Raw genomic sequence first — 18,334 nt, 5'->3', positions numbered from 1 at the left:
GCCAGCCTGGGACAGGGATATCATTTCTGCTACACTCTGGTCAAAGCAAGTCACAGGGCCAGCCCAGATGGGAGCAAGGAGGAAGGGGAATAGATGCCATCTCTTGATGGGAGACTAGCATGCAGCTAATTTACCCATCCTCACAGAGCCCGCTGGGAAACCAGGTCTGAGCATTGTAATCTCTGTTTTGAAAGTTTGGTGCCCTTCCTCTGGGTACATGCCGCGTGCTCAGCTGGAGATCATCCTCTAACTGCCACTTCACAGTTGGCCTAACTCCCACCTACCCATTCACCCCGAGACGTCACTTTACCCAGGAGAGTTATCCAGAGCCCCAGAGGCCTCCTTCGTGTACCCAGAGCAGCTCCTACTTCCATGATCTCACTGCGCTGCAATTGCTGCTACCCACCGGCCTCCTCAGTTAGGATGCAGGCTTGCACCCAGAGCCCAGTGCCATGCCTGGCACGTGGCAGGTGCTCTGGGGGAAGGAATCCAGTAAAGGGCATGCTCTTTCCACACCACCCCAGAGTTTAAATGCTGTGCTTGTCACGGACCCTGGGACAAAGATTAGTGTTCAGGATATTTATTAGGAAGTTTCCTTGAGATTAACACCTGCACAAGGGATGAAAGAAAACAGGAGCGACTGAAGGAGCCCCTTCCCCCCCATCCCACTCCTGAACAGCTTCAACTGGTCCATGAGGAGTCCTGGAGCTGGAACGGCCTATCAGCAGAGAGGGCCGGACTCTTGTCCTATGGTCTCAGTGGTGGCTCTCCCAAGCAGAGGCAGTCCTTGCGGTGGCTGGCTGCTTAGTGCTCCCTGTGACTAGTGTTACAAGTCCTTCCTTGAAGGCGGACCTGAGTGGCACATTTCCATTTTTCTCTTGGGGCAGAAGAGCAGCAGGTGGAGGGTGGGGGTGGGGTGGGGGGTGGAGTAAGTAGTTCTTGAGAGCTGCTCAGGGTGTCTTGCCAGTTGTGGCTGGAAGGAGGGGAGCTGAGAGAACAGAGCAGGGAGCTGGAATTCTGGAGCCCAGGTCTCCGTGGGACTTCATTTGATTAACACTAAGGGACAGAACCTGGGTGTATGGCTGTTTGACCTCCACTCCCTCCTAACTGAACCCCACTAGGACCCACTGTTCACAGTCCTTCCAGATCCATCTTCCCCAAGGGAAGAGCAGATACGCAACTCCTCTGCTTAGGACACACGGGATATAACCCCAGCTCCTTGCAGGGTCTGCTGGGCCCCCATGGTCTGTCCTGCCTACCTCTCCCACCTCCCCCCCTAAGCTCTCCCTCTGGTGAGCCAGCCCCAGCCGTGCCTAAGCAGGTCTGTCCCTCAGGGCCTTGGTCATTACTGTTCCCTCGGCCTGGAACCGATTTCACTCCAGATGTTCATAGAGATGCCTCCTCAGCTGAATGTCACCTCCTCTGGGTGACTCTGATCACTCACCTGATGCATTCCTTTTTTTTTTTTTTAAATATATCTTTATTGATTTCAGAGAGACGAAGGGAGAGGGAGAGAGAAAAACATCAACATGAGAGTCACTGATCCGCTGCCTGCTGCAGCCCCCTGCAGTCCCCGACTGGGGAACTAGCCCACGACGGAGGCATGTGCCCTGGGGATGGAACCCCATCTCCTGGATCCTAGGCCGATGCTCCCCCGCTGAGCCACGCCGGGCTGCACCCCCTTTCTCACACTTATCAACAAACACGGAGCACTTACCGGGTCCCAAGCGCGTTTCTAGGCAGTGGGGATAGGGGGTGAGCTGAGTCCAGGCCTTGCCCTCGTGGGGCTCACATTCGGGCAGGAAAGACAACACGCAAGAAAGAATAAAAGCCCAGGTTTCGGAGAGCGTGGGGCGCTGTGACTAAGGGGCGCCCGGCGAGGAGCGGAGGGCTCTGGCTCTGCGCCCCGAAGCCCAGCCCAGGGCGGCCTCCTGGCCCCGTGTGGCTCTGGGGCGAGCCCCGCGCCTGGAGCGGCGGGCGGGGCGGGCGCGGGGCTCCACCAGGGCCGCCCGGGGGTGCGGGTCGGCCAGGTGCGCGGGCGGGGCGGGCTGGCGGGCGCGGGGCTCCGCGAGGGTCCCCGGGCCGCGTCCTGGGAGCGGGGCCGCACCGCCCCCTCCGGGAGGGCGCGCGGGTGCGGGTCGCCAGGTGCGCGGGCGGCGGGGGGCGGGCCGGGGGCGGGCTCGCGCAGCCCCGCCCCGGGCCGTCCATAAAGGCGCCGGGCCGGCGCCCGCGTCGCGGGTGCGCGGCGGAGGTGCGGGAGGCGCGGCGGCGTGGGCTCGGCGGGGCGGCGGGCGCGGAGCTCCAGCCATGCTGTTCTGGCACACGCAGCCCGAGCACTACAACCAGCACAGCTCCAGCAGCTACCTGCGGTGAGGGCCGGGCCGGGCCGGGGCGCGGCGGGCGGCGGGGCGGGGCGGGCGGCCGGGCGGCGGCGGAGCGTTGGGGCCCCGGGGCCTCCGGGCCCTCGCCGCGCTCCGTTCCCCGCGCTCTGCCCATTGCGGACGGACAGAGACCTCAGCCCAGAGCCCCGCCTGGGGACGGGCCGACGGACGCCGGCGGGACCCGCCGCGCGGTGTTGGGGGCCCGGCTTGCGGAGCCCGGTGCCCGGGCGGGCGCGGGGCGCACACCTGCGGGCCGCGCCAACTCCGTGCGCCCGGCCCCCCCTCCCCGTCTCTCTCCCTCTGGCGTTGGAGGGTTGCCTGCCCCCGGACGTCGAGTCCCCCGGTCTTTGCCCCTCTGCCCGTCCCTCCGAGCCTCTCGCCCGCCGCCGTGTCCTTAGTCCGCCGAGGGGCGAGCGCGTGGGAGCGCCGACCGCGCACCTGGCCCCGCGGGCCCGGGGGGGGCTCGGGAGGGGCTCGTCGCCCCCTCGCTCGGGGCCTTGTGCATAGTGGCCCGCGGCTGGCCCCTGCCTCGCCCCGACGGAGGGCTCGCTTCTGCAGGGATCTGACTAGTGCTCCTCCACGGGAAGAGTGAGCGCCGCCCGTGCGCGAAGCTCTCGCCCGTCCCTGAAGGAGGCGGCCCGCGCCCCGAGGGCCCCCGCCGGCGGGCTGCACGGTCGTTTCCCTTCCCGAGCTCGCCCCGACGGCCTTCGCCAGCCTTCATTCCCGTCCTAGGCACAGTTTATGAAATGTGCCCAACTTAAGCCAAACGGCATTGGTGCAGGCCCGGGGGTGGGCCGCGAGGCCGAGGGCGCCTCTGCCCGACAGCCCCACGCTGAGAGCCAGCGGGAGCCGCTTTTTCTCTCCAAGAAGTGTCCACCCAGATTTAACAGCACAGGTTATTTGTAAAGCCTGGTTTCTGACAGATGTTTGTCCAGTAGTCCTCTTGACGACACCCCCCCTCCCAGCAGGTAAAGGAATGACTGAGTTGATGTGTCTGCTGTTTCCATTCGTGGCCAGAGTAAAGGGGGACGGCGGAGTCTAGGGTCTTAACTAAGGACCCATGGCCTGCCTCCTGCAGACCTTGGTGGTGTCACCCAGGGAAGCTGCTGGGGGATGTCAGAAGCCCACCAGGCAGGTGGTAACCCCCGGCGGAAGACGAATCATCCATTCACTTACACAAAATGCTCCAACACCTTTATTACACTGCATGATGCCGTTTTAGGTGTAGTTTTGCATAAGTTTTAGTTTGTGGCCATTAAGTGTGTGCCATACCTTAAAAATGATTTTGAAGGTGACCTTGAATGGAGGGTGAGTGTATTTGTAACTTCCTGGATACCTAAAATGCCATCCCTTTAGAGACTAATTCCCCCCTTGCATGGGAGGTGCCTCTGCTGCTGAGATGGAAATTTGTCTGGAACACCTGAGGTACCTTTTAGGATTTTGGTATTGCATTGGGCAGGGGCATGGGGGGCGGGTTGGGGCGAAAGGTGCCATAGACTCATAGTGGTTTCTGGGGTCATTTTGGGTCCGTGGATAAAGAAGCATTTGGTCCATGCCCTTTTTAAATTTCACTTCTTGGAAGCTGGGGTTCTCACCTTGTAAAAGTCGACCTCAATGACCGCCAGGGCGGGGGTTGGTGAATATGCCCCCACCCCCTCACCTCTAGCGTGAGGGTCTGTCCCCCTCGGCTCTATATTTTATGTTTGGTTGTCTCCCCACTGCAGAGCTCCCGTGAGCTGTTTGACCTCACCAGGATAGTGGCCTTTACTTTTCTGTTCGGTGTTCCCGTGACTTTTATCCCTGGGCAAATAAGGCTGCCAGGCTTGAAACAAGCTACTGTTGAGTGATGGTTCTTACCCCCTAACCCTCCACTCCCCCCCCTTTTTTTTTTATTTAAAGGCAGCAGCCCGTGGATTATTAACTTACATGGTTTGGGCAAACATGAAATTATGTGGTCCCCAGGTGAGCAGGCCTACCGCCTTCCTCTGTTCCTAGATAACCAATTGGGCTGCGAGTGTGCCCCAGCCTGGTCAAGAAAGGGGCGGCGTGCGGAGAGCCAAGACGGCCCCCCGCTCTGGTGTCTGGGCCACGGACCAGGGCAGGGGAGGTGCCCCCAGGGAGGTGTGCTCCAAGCCTGACTTTTCCTCCTGAGAATTGTTAGACATTGTTGGGGTGTGTGCTGGGTTGTTTTAGAGGCGTTCGTTTATTGTGTTAGATGAGGAACAGATTGTACCAGTGACTGCTGTTTATACAGCGAAGCCGGCTCAGTGAATCCAATTCATAACCCCGCGCAGGGAGGAGGGCCATCAAGATAAGGGCACTGGTGCTTTTCTGGCACCTGTTTTCGTGCTGCTCATAATGTCGAGGTCTTGAGCAAGCCTCTGCCCACAGGTCATTCATGCTCTCAAGGGTTTCTTGTTAGTTTGCAAGGGCATTTCAGAATACATCTAGAAACAAGTTCTCCAGGCGTAGGATGACATGAGGCTGATTTTTTTTTTTTTTTTTGGATATGGTGGGGAGTTTTGTTCCAAGGTAGAGGAAAAGAATCTTTGAGGATCTTACCACTTTCCACTTGGATAAGAAAACAGAATTGAAACCAAGGTCCTTCTTGTTTTGCATTTAGGAGATATTGGTATGACCCTTAACATAGGGGTCATGGGTCAGCTGTCTTATTTTTAAAGGGTGGGGGGATGTCTCCACCTGGGTGAGTGAAGCAAACAGTTTCTGTATTTGTGTAGCTTACAGAGCCCCAAGGACAGGGGTATATTATTCTGAGAAGTGGCTAATATATAGAATAGTTTATTTAAGCAATTAAAATCTTTGTTCAGAGTCTTACTCTAAAAGCAAGATGTTATAATGCCTTTTTTATGTGTGGAAACCGTATGGCATCTAAGGTTCACTTCATTGCTGTGAGTCCCATTGTCACAGAGAAGATTTCTATAATTTGTAGGTATTAAATGACTTTGCATTTTTACCTTATTAATGGTTTGATTGAATAAATCCCTTGAGGGTCATCGGGAGAAAGAATCATCACGTTGGTTTGCTCTGTCTGAAGTATCTGAGGTGAGGTGTGGGAAGCTGACCCAGCACAGGGCCCTGTACTTTGCTGGGCTGCCCTTGAGGACGGGGTCTGCACCCGCCTCGCCCAGTGCGGCTCTGTCTTTGCAGCCGGGCTCTGGCCTCTGCTCCTGACCGCTCCCTCTGTGTGTTGCAGTGATGTGCTCGCTCTGCCCATCTTCAAGCAGGAGGAGCCCCAGCTGTCCCCTGAGAACGAGACCCGCCTGCCACCCCTGCAGTACGTCCTGTGTGCTGCCACATCCCCAGCCGTGAAGCTGCATGAAGAGACACTGACCTACCTCAACCAAGGTAGTGGCCAGAGCACTGGGCCAGGGCAGAGCCCCGGGCTGGGCAGGCCATCCGGAGGAAGGGGGAGTTGACCTAAACCACCTATTTGGGTTTCATTATCTCATCACAGTAGGAGAGGTGGGGGTTAGGAAGGAGGCTGTGGTATCAGTTCAATTCCATTTCCTAGCTTTGAGACTTCGCTGAGCCTCAGTGTTTTCATCTGAAAAATGGACACATCAACTCTGTTGTTACTCAGGCCAAATATGGGTAACATTGCTTGCACAGGCCCTCCACAAGACAGATGCTCAGTGATTGCGGCATTGTCATAATTACTGTTTACTGTGACCTCGGCTGATGTCCAGGCTGATGTTCTTTCCTGGATGTAGATTAAACACATTGGTGTACTAGGTGTGTCGTTGTTCGTTGTTCTGGAGCTGTGCCTGGCAGTGGCAGGAAGATTGCCTTGTCCTAAGGCAGTATTGGGGCCAATTCCACATGGGCCAGACAGAAGTCCCTGTGGCCACGGGAACAGGACATCTCACTGTGTCCTGGGCTTCAGAGTTTAATTCCAACTCTAGCATTTCCAAGCTCTGTGACTTTGAGCTGCCTTTTCTTTTTCTCTGAGCCTCGCTGTTTTCATGTGTAAAATGGGAAGTTTTAATTTTGTGACACTTAAAAGAATGAAGATATGTGAAGTGCCTGATAGGATGGTGTTTTAATTTCTGACTCCCTTTATCAGGGCCCGTGGATCAGTGTTCTCACTAGTGGCATTTCTGTGGTTTCTGTGTGATTATGTGAATGTGTTTATTGCCCTTCCTTCCTGAGTCACCTAAGTGATTAATTGCCGCTCACTGTTATTTGGGTAGAGCAGAAGGGAGGGGACACATGGATTTTGTGGGGGTCATGCTGGGTTGCAGGGGAGCTGCAGAGGGCAGGGGACACAGAGTTCTGTGGGTTACGCCTGGTTGCAGGGAGATGCGGTGTGCTAGTGGCTGTTTTACACAGGCTGTTCCTTTCTGTAGAACTGCGACTCCTCAGTTTGGGAAGCAGCCGGGGGTGGAAGTCCAGCCTGATCACCAAGCTCTCCCCTGACTGCCGAACTTCTAGCTTCTGGCCCGGGAGCCAGCTCAGAATTAGCAGGTGCCTCTGCGTGGAAAGAGCCTTCTCCCATTGCTGACATGATGAGTGGGAGGGCATGCGGTGGTAGCCCTGTGGGTAGCTCTGTGGCCTCTGAGTCCCCAAGCCCAGCTCAGCCAGTGGTGGGGCATCTGCCTCTGGCCCTGAGATTTGCACTCTCTCTGTTGATACCGGTGGCCATAGATAGTGGGCGATGAGGCCACAGCAAGATACTCTGCATCTGTACTTATTTTTGGAATGGCTTCGGCATTTTCCTTTCTCTTTCGCAGATGGTCACGGCTTGTTGTGTGTCTTTGAGCAGTTGCTTCTCTCTCCTGCCTGAGTGTAACAGAAGTTGGATGTTGTTTGCAGGGCACTGCACTCCGAGGCGGTTCTCATTCTTGCGCCTTTCTGTGGTGCTGAGGAGTGAGTGGGCTGAGGCCCTGCTGGGGGCATCCTCCTCCCTGTCCGTCCTGTCTGTCCTGTCCATCTGTCAGGCCTTTGATTGCTTTCCCACCTTTTCTCCACCCCCTCCCGCCTTTAATCAGTCAACTTTGGACAGTCAGCATGCTAGGTCTTTTTTAAGAGTTTATCCTTTGCTCACTATGGATAAGTTAAAGGAGAGGGAAGAAGAGTTGTCCCCCTGTCTTACCATCTTGTGTTAATTTGGTGCATTTACTTTAGATATTTTTAAGTGATATTTTCCTGATTATTAATATAATACATGTTCATTAAATTTTTTTGATTTAGAAAAGCATAAGGAGGAAAATAAAAGAAAAATAAAACTGAAATCTCTAATTGTACCTGAGCACCACTGCTCACCTTGTGTCTACATATTTGTATAAACATCTTTTACAATTATGATTGTGCTATAGACATAGACCCTGTTTTCTTCGTTTACTCTGTGAACTTTTCTTCTTTTTAAGTTCTTACCTGAGGATATGTTTTTATTGATTTCAGAGAGAGACAGAGAGAGAGAGAGAGAGAGATGTTAGAGAGAAACATCGATCTGTTGCTTCCTGTTTGCGCCGGGACCCGGGGTCGAACCGTTAATCTGGGTGCGTGTCCTGACCAGGAATTGAACCTGCAGCCTTTGGTACACGAGACGATGCTCAGTCAGCTGAGCCACCCGGCCAGGGCTATTTGTGAAATTTTCTCAGGTCATCAGACATGCTTTGAGAACTTAAGTTTTTGTACTGGCTGCACAGTAATGCGTTTTAGAGTTGTTACTTATCCAGCTTCATAACGTGGACACTTAGTTCTCAGTCGTTGTTTTTGTGTGAAACGTTGATTATTTATTTATTTTTAGACACATACCTTACGAGTAGAATTAGAATTATGGAATCTAAGCGTTTGAATAAGGCTTTTGATACAGTTACCAAGTTGCCTTCTCAACAGTGTTCCCATCTCCACGCTGGGTACATTTCATCGGCTCTTTCCCAGTGTTGGACGTTGTCATTTTTCATCTGATTAGTGAAACATAGAATTCAATTTTTTTTTTTTTTAAATATATCTTTATTGATTTCAGGGAGAGGAAAGGAGAGAGACAGACAGACAGACAGAAACATCAATGATGAGAGAGTCATTGGGGATGGAGCCCGCAACCCGGGCATGTGCCTTGACTGGGAATCGAACCCCGATCGCCTAGATCCTAGGTCGACGCTCAACCGCTGAGCCACGCCCGGCCGGGCTGGAATTCAATTTTAAACTAGCATTTCTATCACTAATATGGTTGACTATTTTAAAATATACTTATTTTTTATTTCTCCATCAATTTTGTTCGTGTCCTTTGCACGTTTTCCTATCAGGATGTTTATATCTTGGCAATTGTAGGACACACCATGTATGCAGATACCAACCTTTTAGCTGCGGCACATTGCAAGCGTGTTTCCCTGTTGGTTGCTGGTCACTGGACTATTTTACTGTGTGATAACTCTATTTACGGTGTGGGATACATGTCATGATTTTTTTTTTCTGTGTAGAAATTTATTTTAGATATGTACTGTTGCTCAGTGGTTAGCGCGTCGGCCCAAGGACTGAAGAGTCCCGGGTTCAACTCTGGCCAAGGGCACGTACCTCAGTTGTAGGCTAAGTCCTTAGCCCCGGTTGGGGCACGTGTGGGAGGCAGTCAGTCAGTGTGTCTCTCACATCAGTATTTCTCTCTCCCTTCCACCCTCTGAAAAGCAATGGAAAAAATGTACTTAAATAAATAAGTACTGTCAACTTTTTGTCTTTTAAAATGGTTTTTGTTTTATACTTAAAATGCCTGCCTACCCAAAATCAGTTTAGTAGTTTTCTAAATTTCATTTAATGGCTTTTAAGTTTTAACATTGAAATGCATTTGGAATTGTTTTGAAAACTTAATAATTTGTCATTTAATGACATTTTGAATTACTACTCCATAAAATATATGTATTTTTTTCAGCTTTACCAGTGAGATTTATATTATTATGCTGCATTTGGAATTTATGATGTGATGTAAAGGTCTAAGTTTGTTCATTTTTCTAAATACATAAGCTGCTAGTTATTACCTAGTTTACCCTTTTCTGACTGGTTTAAATGCTACTTTTGAAACATTTAAAAAACCGTATTCTAAAGTATTAGTTTAGAAACAGACCCTTGTACAGGTATTTGTCCTGTACCCGTGAGGTCAATTAATTGATTCTCACCCCACTTCTCGTTAAACTATTTATTGTAGCTTGGAAATAAATATTTCCCTATTGGGGAGTAGAAATTCCTGTCAAAATTTTTCTTAGCCACTCAATTATTATAGATGGGTTTTACAACCACTCACTTTTCCTCCTATACCTTTTTTAAAATTTATGAGATCATGTGCTTCATAAAATTGTTTCTTGCTTTTAAGTACTATTCTTGAACTAACATTTTCTTGCATTATTTTAAAGCATCTTAAACATCATTTACTATGTCTTACATTATTTTACTATTTCCTTGTGTTATTTATGGCAGAATATTGTCATAACTGCTGGAAGAAAATATACAGTGTGAATACTTTAGTGCCTGTCTCCCTAATAGAATGGAAGCTCTGTGAGGGCAGAGCCATATATATAGAGCCATATATATAGCCATAAAGTAGCCTATACTTCTATGTCATATGACATAGGCATTGATTCAGTTAAAAAATAGTTTTGAGCCCGGCCGGTGTGGCTCAGCTGATGAGTGCCGACCTATGATCCAGGAGGTCTGGGTTTGATTTCAGGTCAGGGCACATGCCCGGGTTGCGGGCTTGATCCCCATTAGGGGCGTGCAGGAGGCAGCCGATTGATGACTCTTTCATCATTGATGTTTCTATCTCTCCCTGTCTCTTCCTCTCTCTGAAATCAATAAAAACATACTTAAAAAAATAGTTTTGACACATCAGTCACCACTTTTTCGGTTAATTGAAAAGTTTGCTATTGAGGATTTAACGTTTGCTGCATTGGCTCTGTGATTTGCACTCTTCCCATGAGACAATCCCACGCCACCTTCCTGGTAGTGACGTGCTTGAAGTTCTCTGAAAACACAGGAAGGATGTTGTATGTATCGATCAAAAAGTCATTTCAGCTGCTGTGAACCCTGACCTCACGGGGCTGGGGCAAGGGGTATTAGATACGGATTTCCTACCGCCAGCCCAGGGGCTCATTTTGGATGGGGTGACAATGGCTTGAAAAACAAAGTATGTCTTCTTCCTTTGAAATGGAGTCCAAAAGAAAAGCTGCTGAATGTGGGTCTGAAAACTTCCAGATCAGCTTCGGTCAGTGGCCGAAGGTCACAGTGGACAGACCTTTCCTGAAGGCAGGCTGGGGCCAGAGGGAAGGGATGAAGTAGGTGGTGAGGGAGGGGTCCAGGAAAACAGGAAAGGGAACCCCAGGCAATCTAGTAAATTCTGACTTAGAGATAAGACCACTTTGCAAGAATGGCTTGTTTTGGAGAAAGCTTTGGCATTTCCTACCAGGGCAACTCTTTTTTTTTTTTGGTAATCCTCACCTGAGGATATTTTTTCCATTGCTTTTCAGAGAGTGTAAGGGAAGGAGGGAGGGAATGAGAGAGAGAGAGAAATTGAGAGAGAAACGTTTATGTGAGAGACACAGAGAGGTGAGAGAGACAATGATTGTCTACCTTCCGAATATGCCCCGACCCGGGCTGGGGATCCAGCCTGCAACTGACTTACGTGCCCTTGGCCGAAATCGAACCCAAGACCCTTCAGTCCACGAGACGATGCTCTAACCACTGAACCAAAACAGCTGGGGCCACAGCAACTCTTGAATCTTAAACATAGACATGAATTTCTATAGGACTCTTACTTTCATTTATTCATGGAAGAAAACTTCCTGTTCATTGGACGGAGTGTGTGGTTCAGTGGGTTGCGGGGTGCAGTTAAGCACACCGTCTCTCCAGGGAACCCCAAGTAGTTCGGGATGACTAGGGTTTGGAACACAAGGGAGAGTGAAGGACATGGGTGGAGAGATAGACCAGATGGCCAAGATCTCCACCTGCCCTCTGGGGCTGTCGTTGGGCAGCCACTTAACCTCTCTGTTTCTCCAGTTCCTGGCCAGTAAAACAGAGGAAAGAAAATTCCTGCAAAGTAGGTGCTCCTGTGTGTATAAAATGAGTAACTACATGTAGGACGCCCCAAACGGTGTCGGGCGCGTAGTAAGAGTTTGCGTTTGCCCCAGTCCTGTTTCGGAAGTTAACAAGCCGTCACATGGGGACCTTGAAATGTCTCACTGTTTTTATCCTTTTGCTAACTCAAAGTGAACACAGGGTTGCTTCTAGAACTTGGAACTGCACCTCTTCTAACTGAAAGGCCGGAGCTTTTGGACACGTTAAAGGCAGGAAGGCCTGCGGAGCTTTTCTGTTCTTCACTCACTGTCCAAGGTGATGGACACAACCTGGAGGGGACCCATCCTGCGCGGGGTGTTAAAATACCTCTTTAAAAGTGTGATTACAAGAGCAGTGACCCCTAGGTGATGTGCCCTTCAGTGCCCAGGATTACTTTATGGGGGGGCAGCTCAGCCAAGGAAAGCTTTCCTTGGGACCACACAGCCTTTGGGGTGATGCTTTTTGTTTAGTGCTTCAGAATTTACAAAACACTTTCTGATATTCTTTACGTTTTTGTCCCAAAATGTATCACACGTTCCCATTTACAGGTGGCAGGGCAGAAGGTGAAATCAAGTTCCCTTTCCCAGATCATGTAACCCCGCAAGCCTGGGGAGTAGTTGAGCTGTGATGGAGGAGTTCTGGAAGCTCCCCAGTCTTTTGGTCAGTTTTTTTAGGACTTTCTACTGGCAGGATTTTAGGGCCAGGCACTTCCCTGGGTGGTGCAGCTCTGAGGCGATGTGTGAGGAGCTTGCAGGGGAGAAAATGCCTCCTTGAAAAACGCGTAATCAACTGTTCCTACCCCACTCCCACCCCAGCCTCTCCCTGGGGGAGTGGCCAGGGAGATAAGAGATCTAGGCAGGGAAATGGTCTTCCCTGACAGAACCCAGACAGAATGGCAGCTTTATTTTTTTTCCACCAGCTACTGCTCTGGGGAAATCACTTAATCTCCATTTTTCTGGAGCTTCCATTTTTGTGGAAGTGGGCCGATTGCATTTTTGTGCTGCATTGAGAATTCAGTGAATAATGAATGTCTGGCAAATAGTACATAGCTATATTTTGCCTTCCCCCCAATTATATGGTGACTTTGGATTTGTGGAACGAGGCAAAGGATGAGTTACATTATCTTTCCTCCGTAGCTGAAGTTTTCTTTCCAGATTAATTTTTAGCCTGAAGTTTGGGATATAATCTGAGTAAACCAAGTGACCCTTAAAAATACATTACTTTTAAAAAATGCTTTCTCCCTTATTGTTTTTTTCCAGAGTTATAAAAATAGCACATACTTATTATAAAACAGAATACTTGTAGCCAAATAGTACACAAATTTGTACTTCAGAAAACTTCTCGTAACCTCACTTCCGAGCTTTTTCTTAGTCATACATTAACCCATGTATGTCTAATTGTATAGTCATACATTAACCTACATGCATCTAATTTTATATAGACACACATACGTAGATGCTTGTAGAAATGTGTGTGCCTCTTTTTAAGAGAAATGGGATCTATTATATATACCGTTTAGCAACTTGCTTCTTTTTGGCCCAACAAAATATCCTCAGAGTACAAAAATCAACGAAGGCTGAGCCTCACTGGTCACGTTATGAGCCACTGAGTGGATGTTGCATAGCTTGTCCTCCTGAGGAGCACTAGGCTTGTTTCCACTTTTTCAGAATCTCTCACGCACTCCAGTGAGCATCTTTGTGCCACATCTTTGCACTTAAGCAGGTGTGAAAATCTATGTAGGATAAATATCTAGGAATAGAATTGCCAGCACAGCATGTTGATGGGTGCTGCCGTATTGCCCTGTAAAAAGTTGTACTGATTTGTGCTTTTACGAACAATAGCCATCTGAATAATTGTTTATTTCCTCCCCCCTTTACCACACCTGGAATATAAACTTCTTTTTCTGTTTTTAGGCCTCACTTGACATAGTTTTTTAAAATTGATTTTTAGAAAGAGGAGAGGGAAACATCAATCAGTTTTCTCCTGTATGCACCCTTCCTGGGGTGGAACCTGGCACCTCGGCACCTCGGCACCTCGACACGGGCCCTGGCTGGGAATCCAGGCCGCAGCCTTTTTGGTGCGCAGGACGGTGCTCCAAGTGACCCACCAGCTAGCGCTGGGATATAAATTTCTTGAAGGCGATGCCGTGAGCATCTTATTCACTGCCAGTCCTCGCTCAGTGCTGGCACCTGTAGCTTTTTGAATGAAGGAAGAATGCTATTTTTCTATACCTTTGCCAATATTCTTTATCTTTGGTCATTGGTGGGGAAAATATAAAGTATTCCTGTTTTAATATTTTATTTCCTCAGTTTTGTTGACTATATTTTATATTTTATTTGGTTATTTCTGTTCCTTTTGCCTTCCATTGGCTTGTCCATTTTTCAAATGGGGTTTTCATCCTTTACTTATTTTTAAGAGCTCTTCACAATTCGGGCCACTATGTTAGAAATATTTTTCCACTTTTTCATTTACTTCATTCATTTTTTTGTTTGCTTGTTCTTTCATTTACATAGTAAAAGTTTTAATAAGTTTCTATGTGATCAGGTTTATTGGATTTTTACCTTGATTTTCTGTGTCACATGACCCACTTAGGAAAGCCTTCACTTGAAGATTTTAGTAATATTCACCTGTGTTCGTTTTTTTTGTGTTTTTAAAAAATTTTTAAAATTAATTTCAGAGAGAGGAAGGGAGAGGGAGAGAGAGAAACATCAGTGATGAGAGAGTCATTGATCGGCTGCCTCCTGCGCGCCCCCCACTGGGGATCGAGCCCGCAACCCGGGCATCGAACCATGACCTCCTGGTTCATAGGTCGACATGCAACCACTGAGCAACGCTGTCCGGGCTTCACCTGTTTTTGAAAGAATTTTTTTCTCCAGTTTTTGACACTTTGGCCTTCATTTTGGTGTGTAAGGAATGAGGTAGGAATCCAACTCTCTTGCTTTCCACATCGTCCCACAATAACTTACTGAATGTAGAGCAGGGGTGGGGAAACTTTTTTCTGCCAAGGGCCATTTCGATATTTATAACATCATTTGTGGGCCATACAAAACTGTCAACTTAAAAATTAGCTATGAAAAAATTTCCTAGATTTATTGGATTTAGATTCCCCCCCGCAGTTGCCGTGGCAGGTCCAGATCAAATGATTTGGCCTGTGGGCTGGACAGCCCCCACCCCTGATGTAGAGCCTTCACATAGTATAATACTGTGCAGCCATAAGAGGCATGAGGTGGATCCTCATGTACACCCATGAAAGATCCAGCCTGTGTTGTTAATTTTTAAAAAATCTTTTGGATTTGGAAACACCCAGGTTCCAGTTTTGGCTCCCTGTTCCTTCCCAAGTTACTGAACCTGTAAATAACTTCTAAAATAGACTTAACACCCACTTGAGCTCTTGTCTTGAGAATTAAATGGGATATTTGTGGTGTTTGGTTTGTTTATGCCATGCAAAGATATTTTATTTTGGCTACATAAAATTTAGAGATGTTTACTCAGCAAAGAATTTTATAAACCATCTCACAAAGGTTAAAAGGAAAACAAAAAAAGGATAGATGCTTCCCCAAATGTCAGGTCTTCATAATTAATCTGTGAGTTAGTAAACTAATAAAAATACTGTCAATGTAGCTGGGGTGTGGTTGTCATTGATTGGGTTGTTTTTGGATTCTTTGTTGTTTTTTAAAACCAATCAACATCTATTGAAATAAATGTGAGGTCACTTGTACACACTGCTTATTACAGTTCATAGAATGCAGAACTGAGTTTTAGTGTTTCAGAGGTCTCTTCCTGGTCATGGCAAATTTCAATTATGTTTTAATAGTGGACCAGTTAATTCAGTTAAAATACAATACTTAGAATTCCAGATGGTACAATGAACTAGGAATGATATATTCTTAAGAATTATGTTAAAACCATCTTTAATCTGGAAATAGTATGTTAGAAATTATAATTATTAAAACTTGAATGGGAGCAAATGCAGCATCAATTAAGTGACATGTAAAATATAACTCTTGATAATTAATTTGAAGAGAAGACATATCAGACGTCCTTCTGTGCTGGTACATGTTTAGAGGTTGGCTTCTGAGAATCTTAATGAAACCTGCCCATCACCCTGTGTCCCTGAGCCCTCACAGCTTCCCCCTGCTACCCTGGGGACCTGGCGATGCAGGGGCCTGACTTGTTTTCTATGTAGGTTTCGTTATTTTTCAGGTATTGTGAGGCCAACACAGGGACACGATTACCACTGAACAGATAGTTTGTTACAGTTCCCCAGTGGAGGGGGTGCACCATACAATGCAGACCACATAGAGAAACACCAGGGTCAGTCAGTAGGCAGAGGGATTGAGGGAAACATGGGCTAGGCCCTTATGGTTTCCAGGAGAAGCAATGGGTGAGGCAGAGTAAGCAGGTTTGAGTGACTCTAGTTGTCCGATACCTGGCTCTGGAGTGATCAGTGCTGGGGATAGTAGCCTGGAGGGGGGCAGTTCTGTGGAAGCCTGTGAAGGGGGTGATTGGAAGGCGCCTCTGCACTGCTTGGTTCGCATATGAAATGGTTTGCATTTGAAAGGCTAGTCTTACTGTCTCTAAGACTGAATTGGCTAGCCCTGGAAGGGACAGCCTGCCCAAGGTCAGGAAGGCCCCCCCCACATCAAAGCATCCCAAACTGATGGCTAATTTAATACATGCCCTGGGGGCTGCCCTGGGCTGTGAGTGGAATAGGTGCGTAGGAGCCACTTGGAAAAAGCTGAAATTTCAAACTCTAATACAGCCATTTTTACTTGTGAGCATTTTTTTTTTTTTAACATTACTGAGCTTTCTGAGTCTGTAAAACCACCAACCAGCTTTCCGGAGCTGCCTTCTGAAGGGAACCGATTCGCCTCTGGCCCACCTTTGCTTCCCCCAGGTTTTGGCATCCTTCCGTAGGCGTCAAGGGTTGAGGTACAAGCTTGATATTTTCACACACTTTGAGAAGCTTCTCTGTTTCTAAGCAGTAAGTTCCCTCCTCCATTGGTTTGCTACAAAGTTGCATTTCGCGCTCTGCTGTAATTCAGGCTGTAGAGTTTCCGCTGCAGCCTTTGAATCTCCCGCGCCCTGTGCGTTCGCACTGGGGAGGCCGCTCTGGGTACGGGCTTTGGTTTGAAAGGCACGTGTCATGCATTTGATTCTTCATGTAACTTTTAAAATACTCTTTGTATTTCTCTCTAAAGTTTCTGGAAGCATCTAAATTAACGGCACCGTTGAGTGTCTTGAGATCGACCTCTGACTGATATCTTGGTCTCTGTTTTGTGATTCACTTATGCCAGTGGCTGTCATTCGTGTCATCTTCTCCCAAAGAGAGCAGGCGGGTTGGTCATCTTAGAGCAGCTTCTGCCAGAGTCTAACCAGCTCCCTTTATCCACCCCTCTCCCTTTGCGGGTGGAAGTTTCCAAGCCCCTCTGTTCCGCGGCTCCTCCGCTCTTTTCCTTCCCGTTAGTTACCGTCTTCTTGGGAGGCAGCTGTGGGCTTTCCTGAAGCTCACTGTTGGCACCAAAACCATCCGCTCTTTCCATCAGAGGGCGTTCTGCATTCTTCTGAGATGCCTTTCAGATGTTTTTGGCCTCAATCTCGGGACTGGAAGGACTTTAATGCTTTGAGTGACCAGGTCTGTCCTTCCAGACGGGCCGTCATTGCTCCATGAAGTGAAATTTTAGAGGAGGCCCTGTTTGCATCGTTACTAAGTGCTGCAAACACTGAGTTTCTAAAGACCGAGGGCTGGTCCCCACTTTTAGGGGGTCAGGCGCTTTGATGGCTTCTGTGATGCATCCCGTCTGCTCACAGATGTTACAGACTCTTCAGTCTGGGCGGAAACTCTAAGCTAGCTTGATTTTCCGCAAAGTACCTTGGCTTTTTAACTGTAAAAATACTCTAAGTGAAATAAGCCAGTCAGAGAAAGACAAATATCACGTGATCTCACTTATGCTTGGAATTTAATGAACAAAATAAACTGATGAACAAAATAGGTCCAGAGGCATGGAAGCATGGAACAGACTGACAGATCTCAGAGGGAAGGGGGGGTGAGGGGACAGGAGGAGATTAACCAAAGAATTTGTGTGCATAACCCATGGACACAGACAATAGTGTGGGGAAGGCCCGGGGGGAGCGGGGTCTGGGTGGAGGGGGGAAAAGGGAGGAAAATGGGCGACGTCTGCAATACTGTCAACAATGAAAAATAAATAAATTTTAAAAAGCAGTGTACTTCCAAAATTTTGGGAAACTTGGAAGACTTGAGCCTTGTGCCTGTTCAGCCAGCCTCCCTGGAGCACTGCTCAGCTGCCACGGGACCAGCAGCATGGACTTCTCTGTGGCTGTCAGTGTGCCCTCCCTCGTCCCAAATGACACTGGTGCTGTCCCTGACCAGCAGCTTGTGGGCTACAGCCGATGACCGGAGCCTTGTGATTGCCCTACCCCTAGACCAACAAGTTCCTGGCATCAAGGGTAGACCATCAGTGGGGCTGGAGGACCAGGCACCAGGTTTAATCAACGTTGCTTTGGTCACTGACATGGAGAAAGGGTTATAATTTGTTTGGTGCATTGTGGGAAGATAATTGTATTTAATGGCAGGTATATCAATGGGTCTTAATAAATGTTATTTCTCTTCAGCTGTTAAGTTTGGCTGTTTTCCGTGGAAGAAGGTCAGGGGTCGGAAGAACCACTTGACTCTGTGTCAGTGGACCTGAGTCAGGTTTTTGGGGCCAGTGAACTGTGGCAGAATCACTACTGAGAAGACGGTATGCAGATCCTCTGCTCTGAGTAGGAAGGTGCCTTTTGTCTTTTGTTATGTGTTAAAGTAGTCACTTGACACAGGTGGGTGCCATGTTTGTTCCACCCCCTTGGTTTCATGAGAGAAGGGAGGAAGCCCA

General features: G+C 48.5%; 1 protein-coding gene across 1 annotated transcript in view; it reads left to right on the top strand.

Annotated features, from left to right (window-relative positions):
* The first annotated feature begins 2,307 nt into the window (after window positions 1-2,307).
* The window catches only part of TFCP2L1 (transcription factor CP2 like 1), a 50,715-nt gene continuing 34,688 nt past the window's right edge, over window positions 2,308-18,334 (top strand). The window contains exons 1-2 of the mRNA XM_087819444.1: window positions 2,308-2,369; window positions 5,596-5,747. Of these exons, the coding sequence (XP_087675570.1) occupies window positions 2,308-2,369; window positions 5,596-5,747 (214 nt within the window). The remainder of the gene's footprint in view (window positions 2,370-5,595; window positions 5,748-18,334) is intronic.

The sequence above is a fragment of the Miniopterus natalensis genome, chromosome 8 (genome assembly GCF_054644295.1).
Source record: "Miniopterus natalensis isolate mMinNat1 chromosome 8, mMinNat1.hap1, whole genome shotgun sequence".
NCBI lineage: Eukaryota > Metazoa > Chordata > Mammalia > Chiroptera > Miniopteridae > Miniopterus > Miniopterus natalensis.
This window is presented reverse-complemented; position numbering and strand designations above follow the sequence as displayed.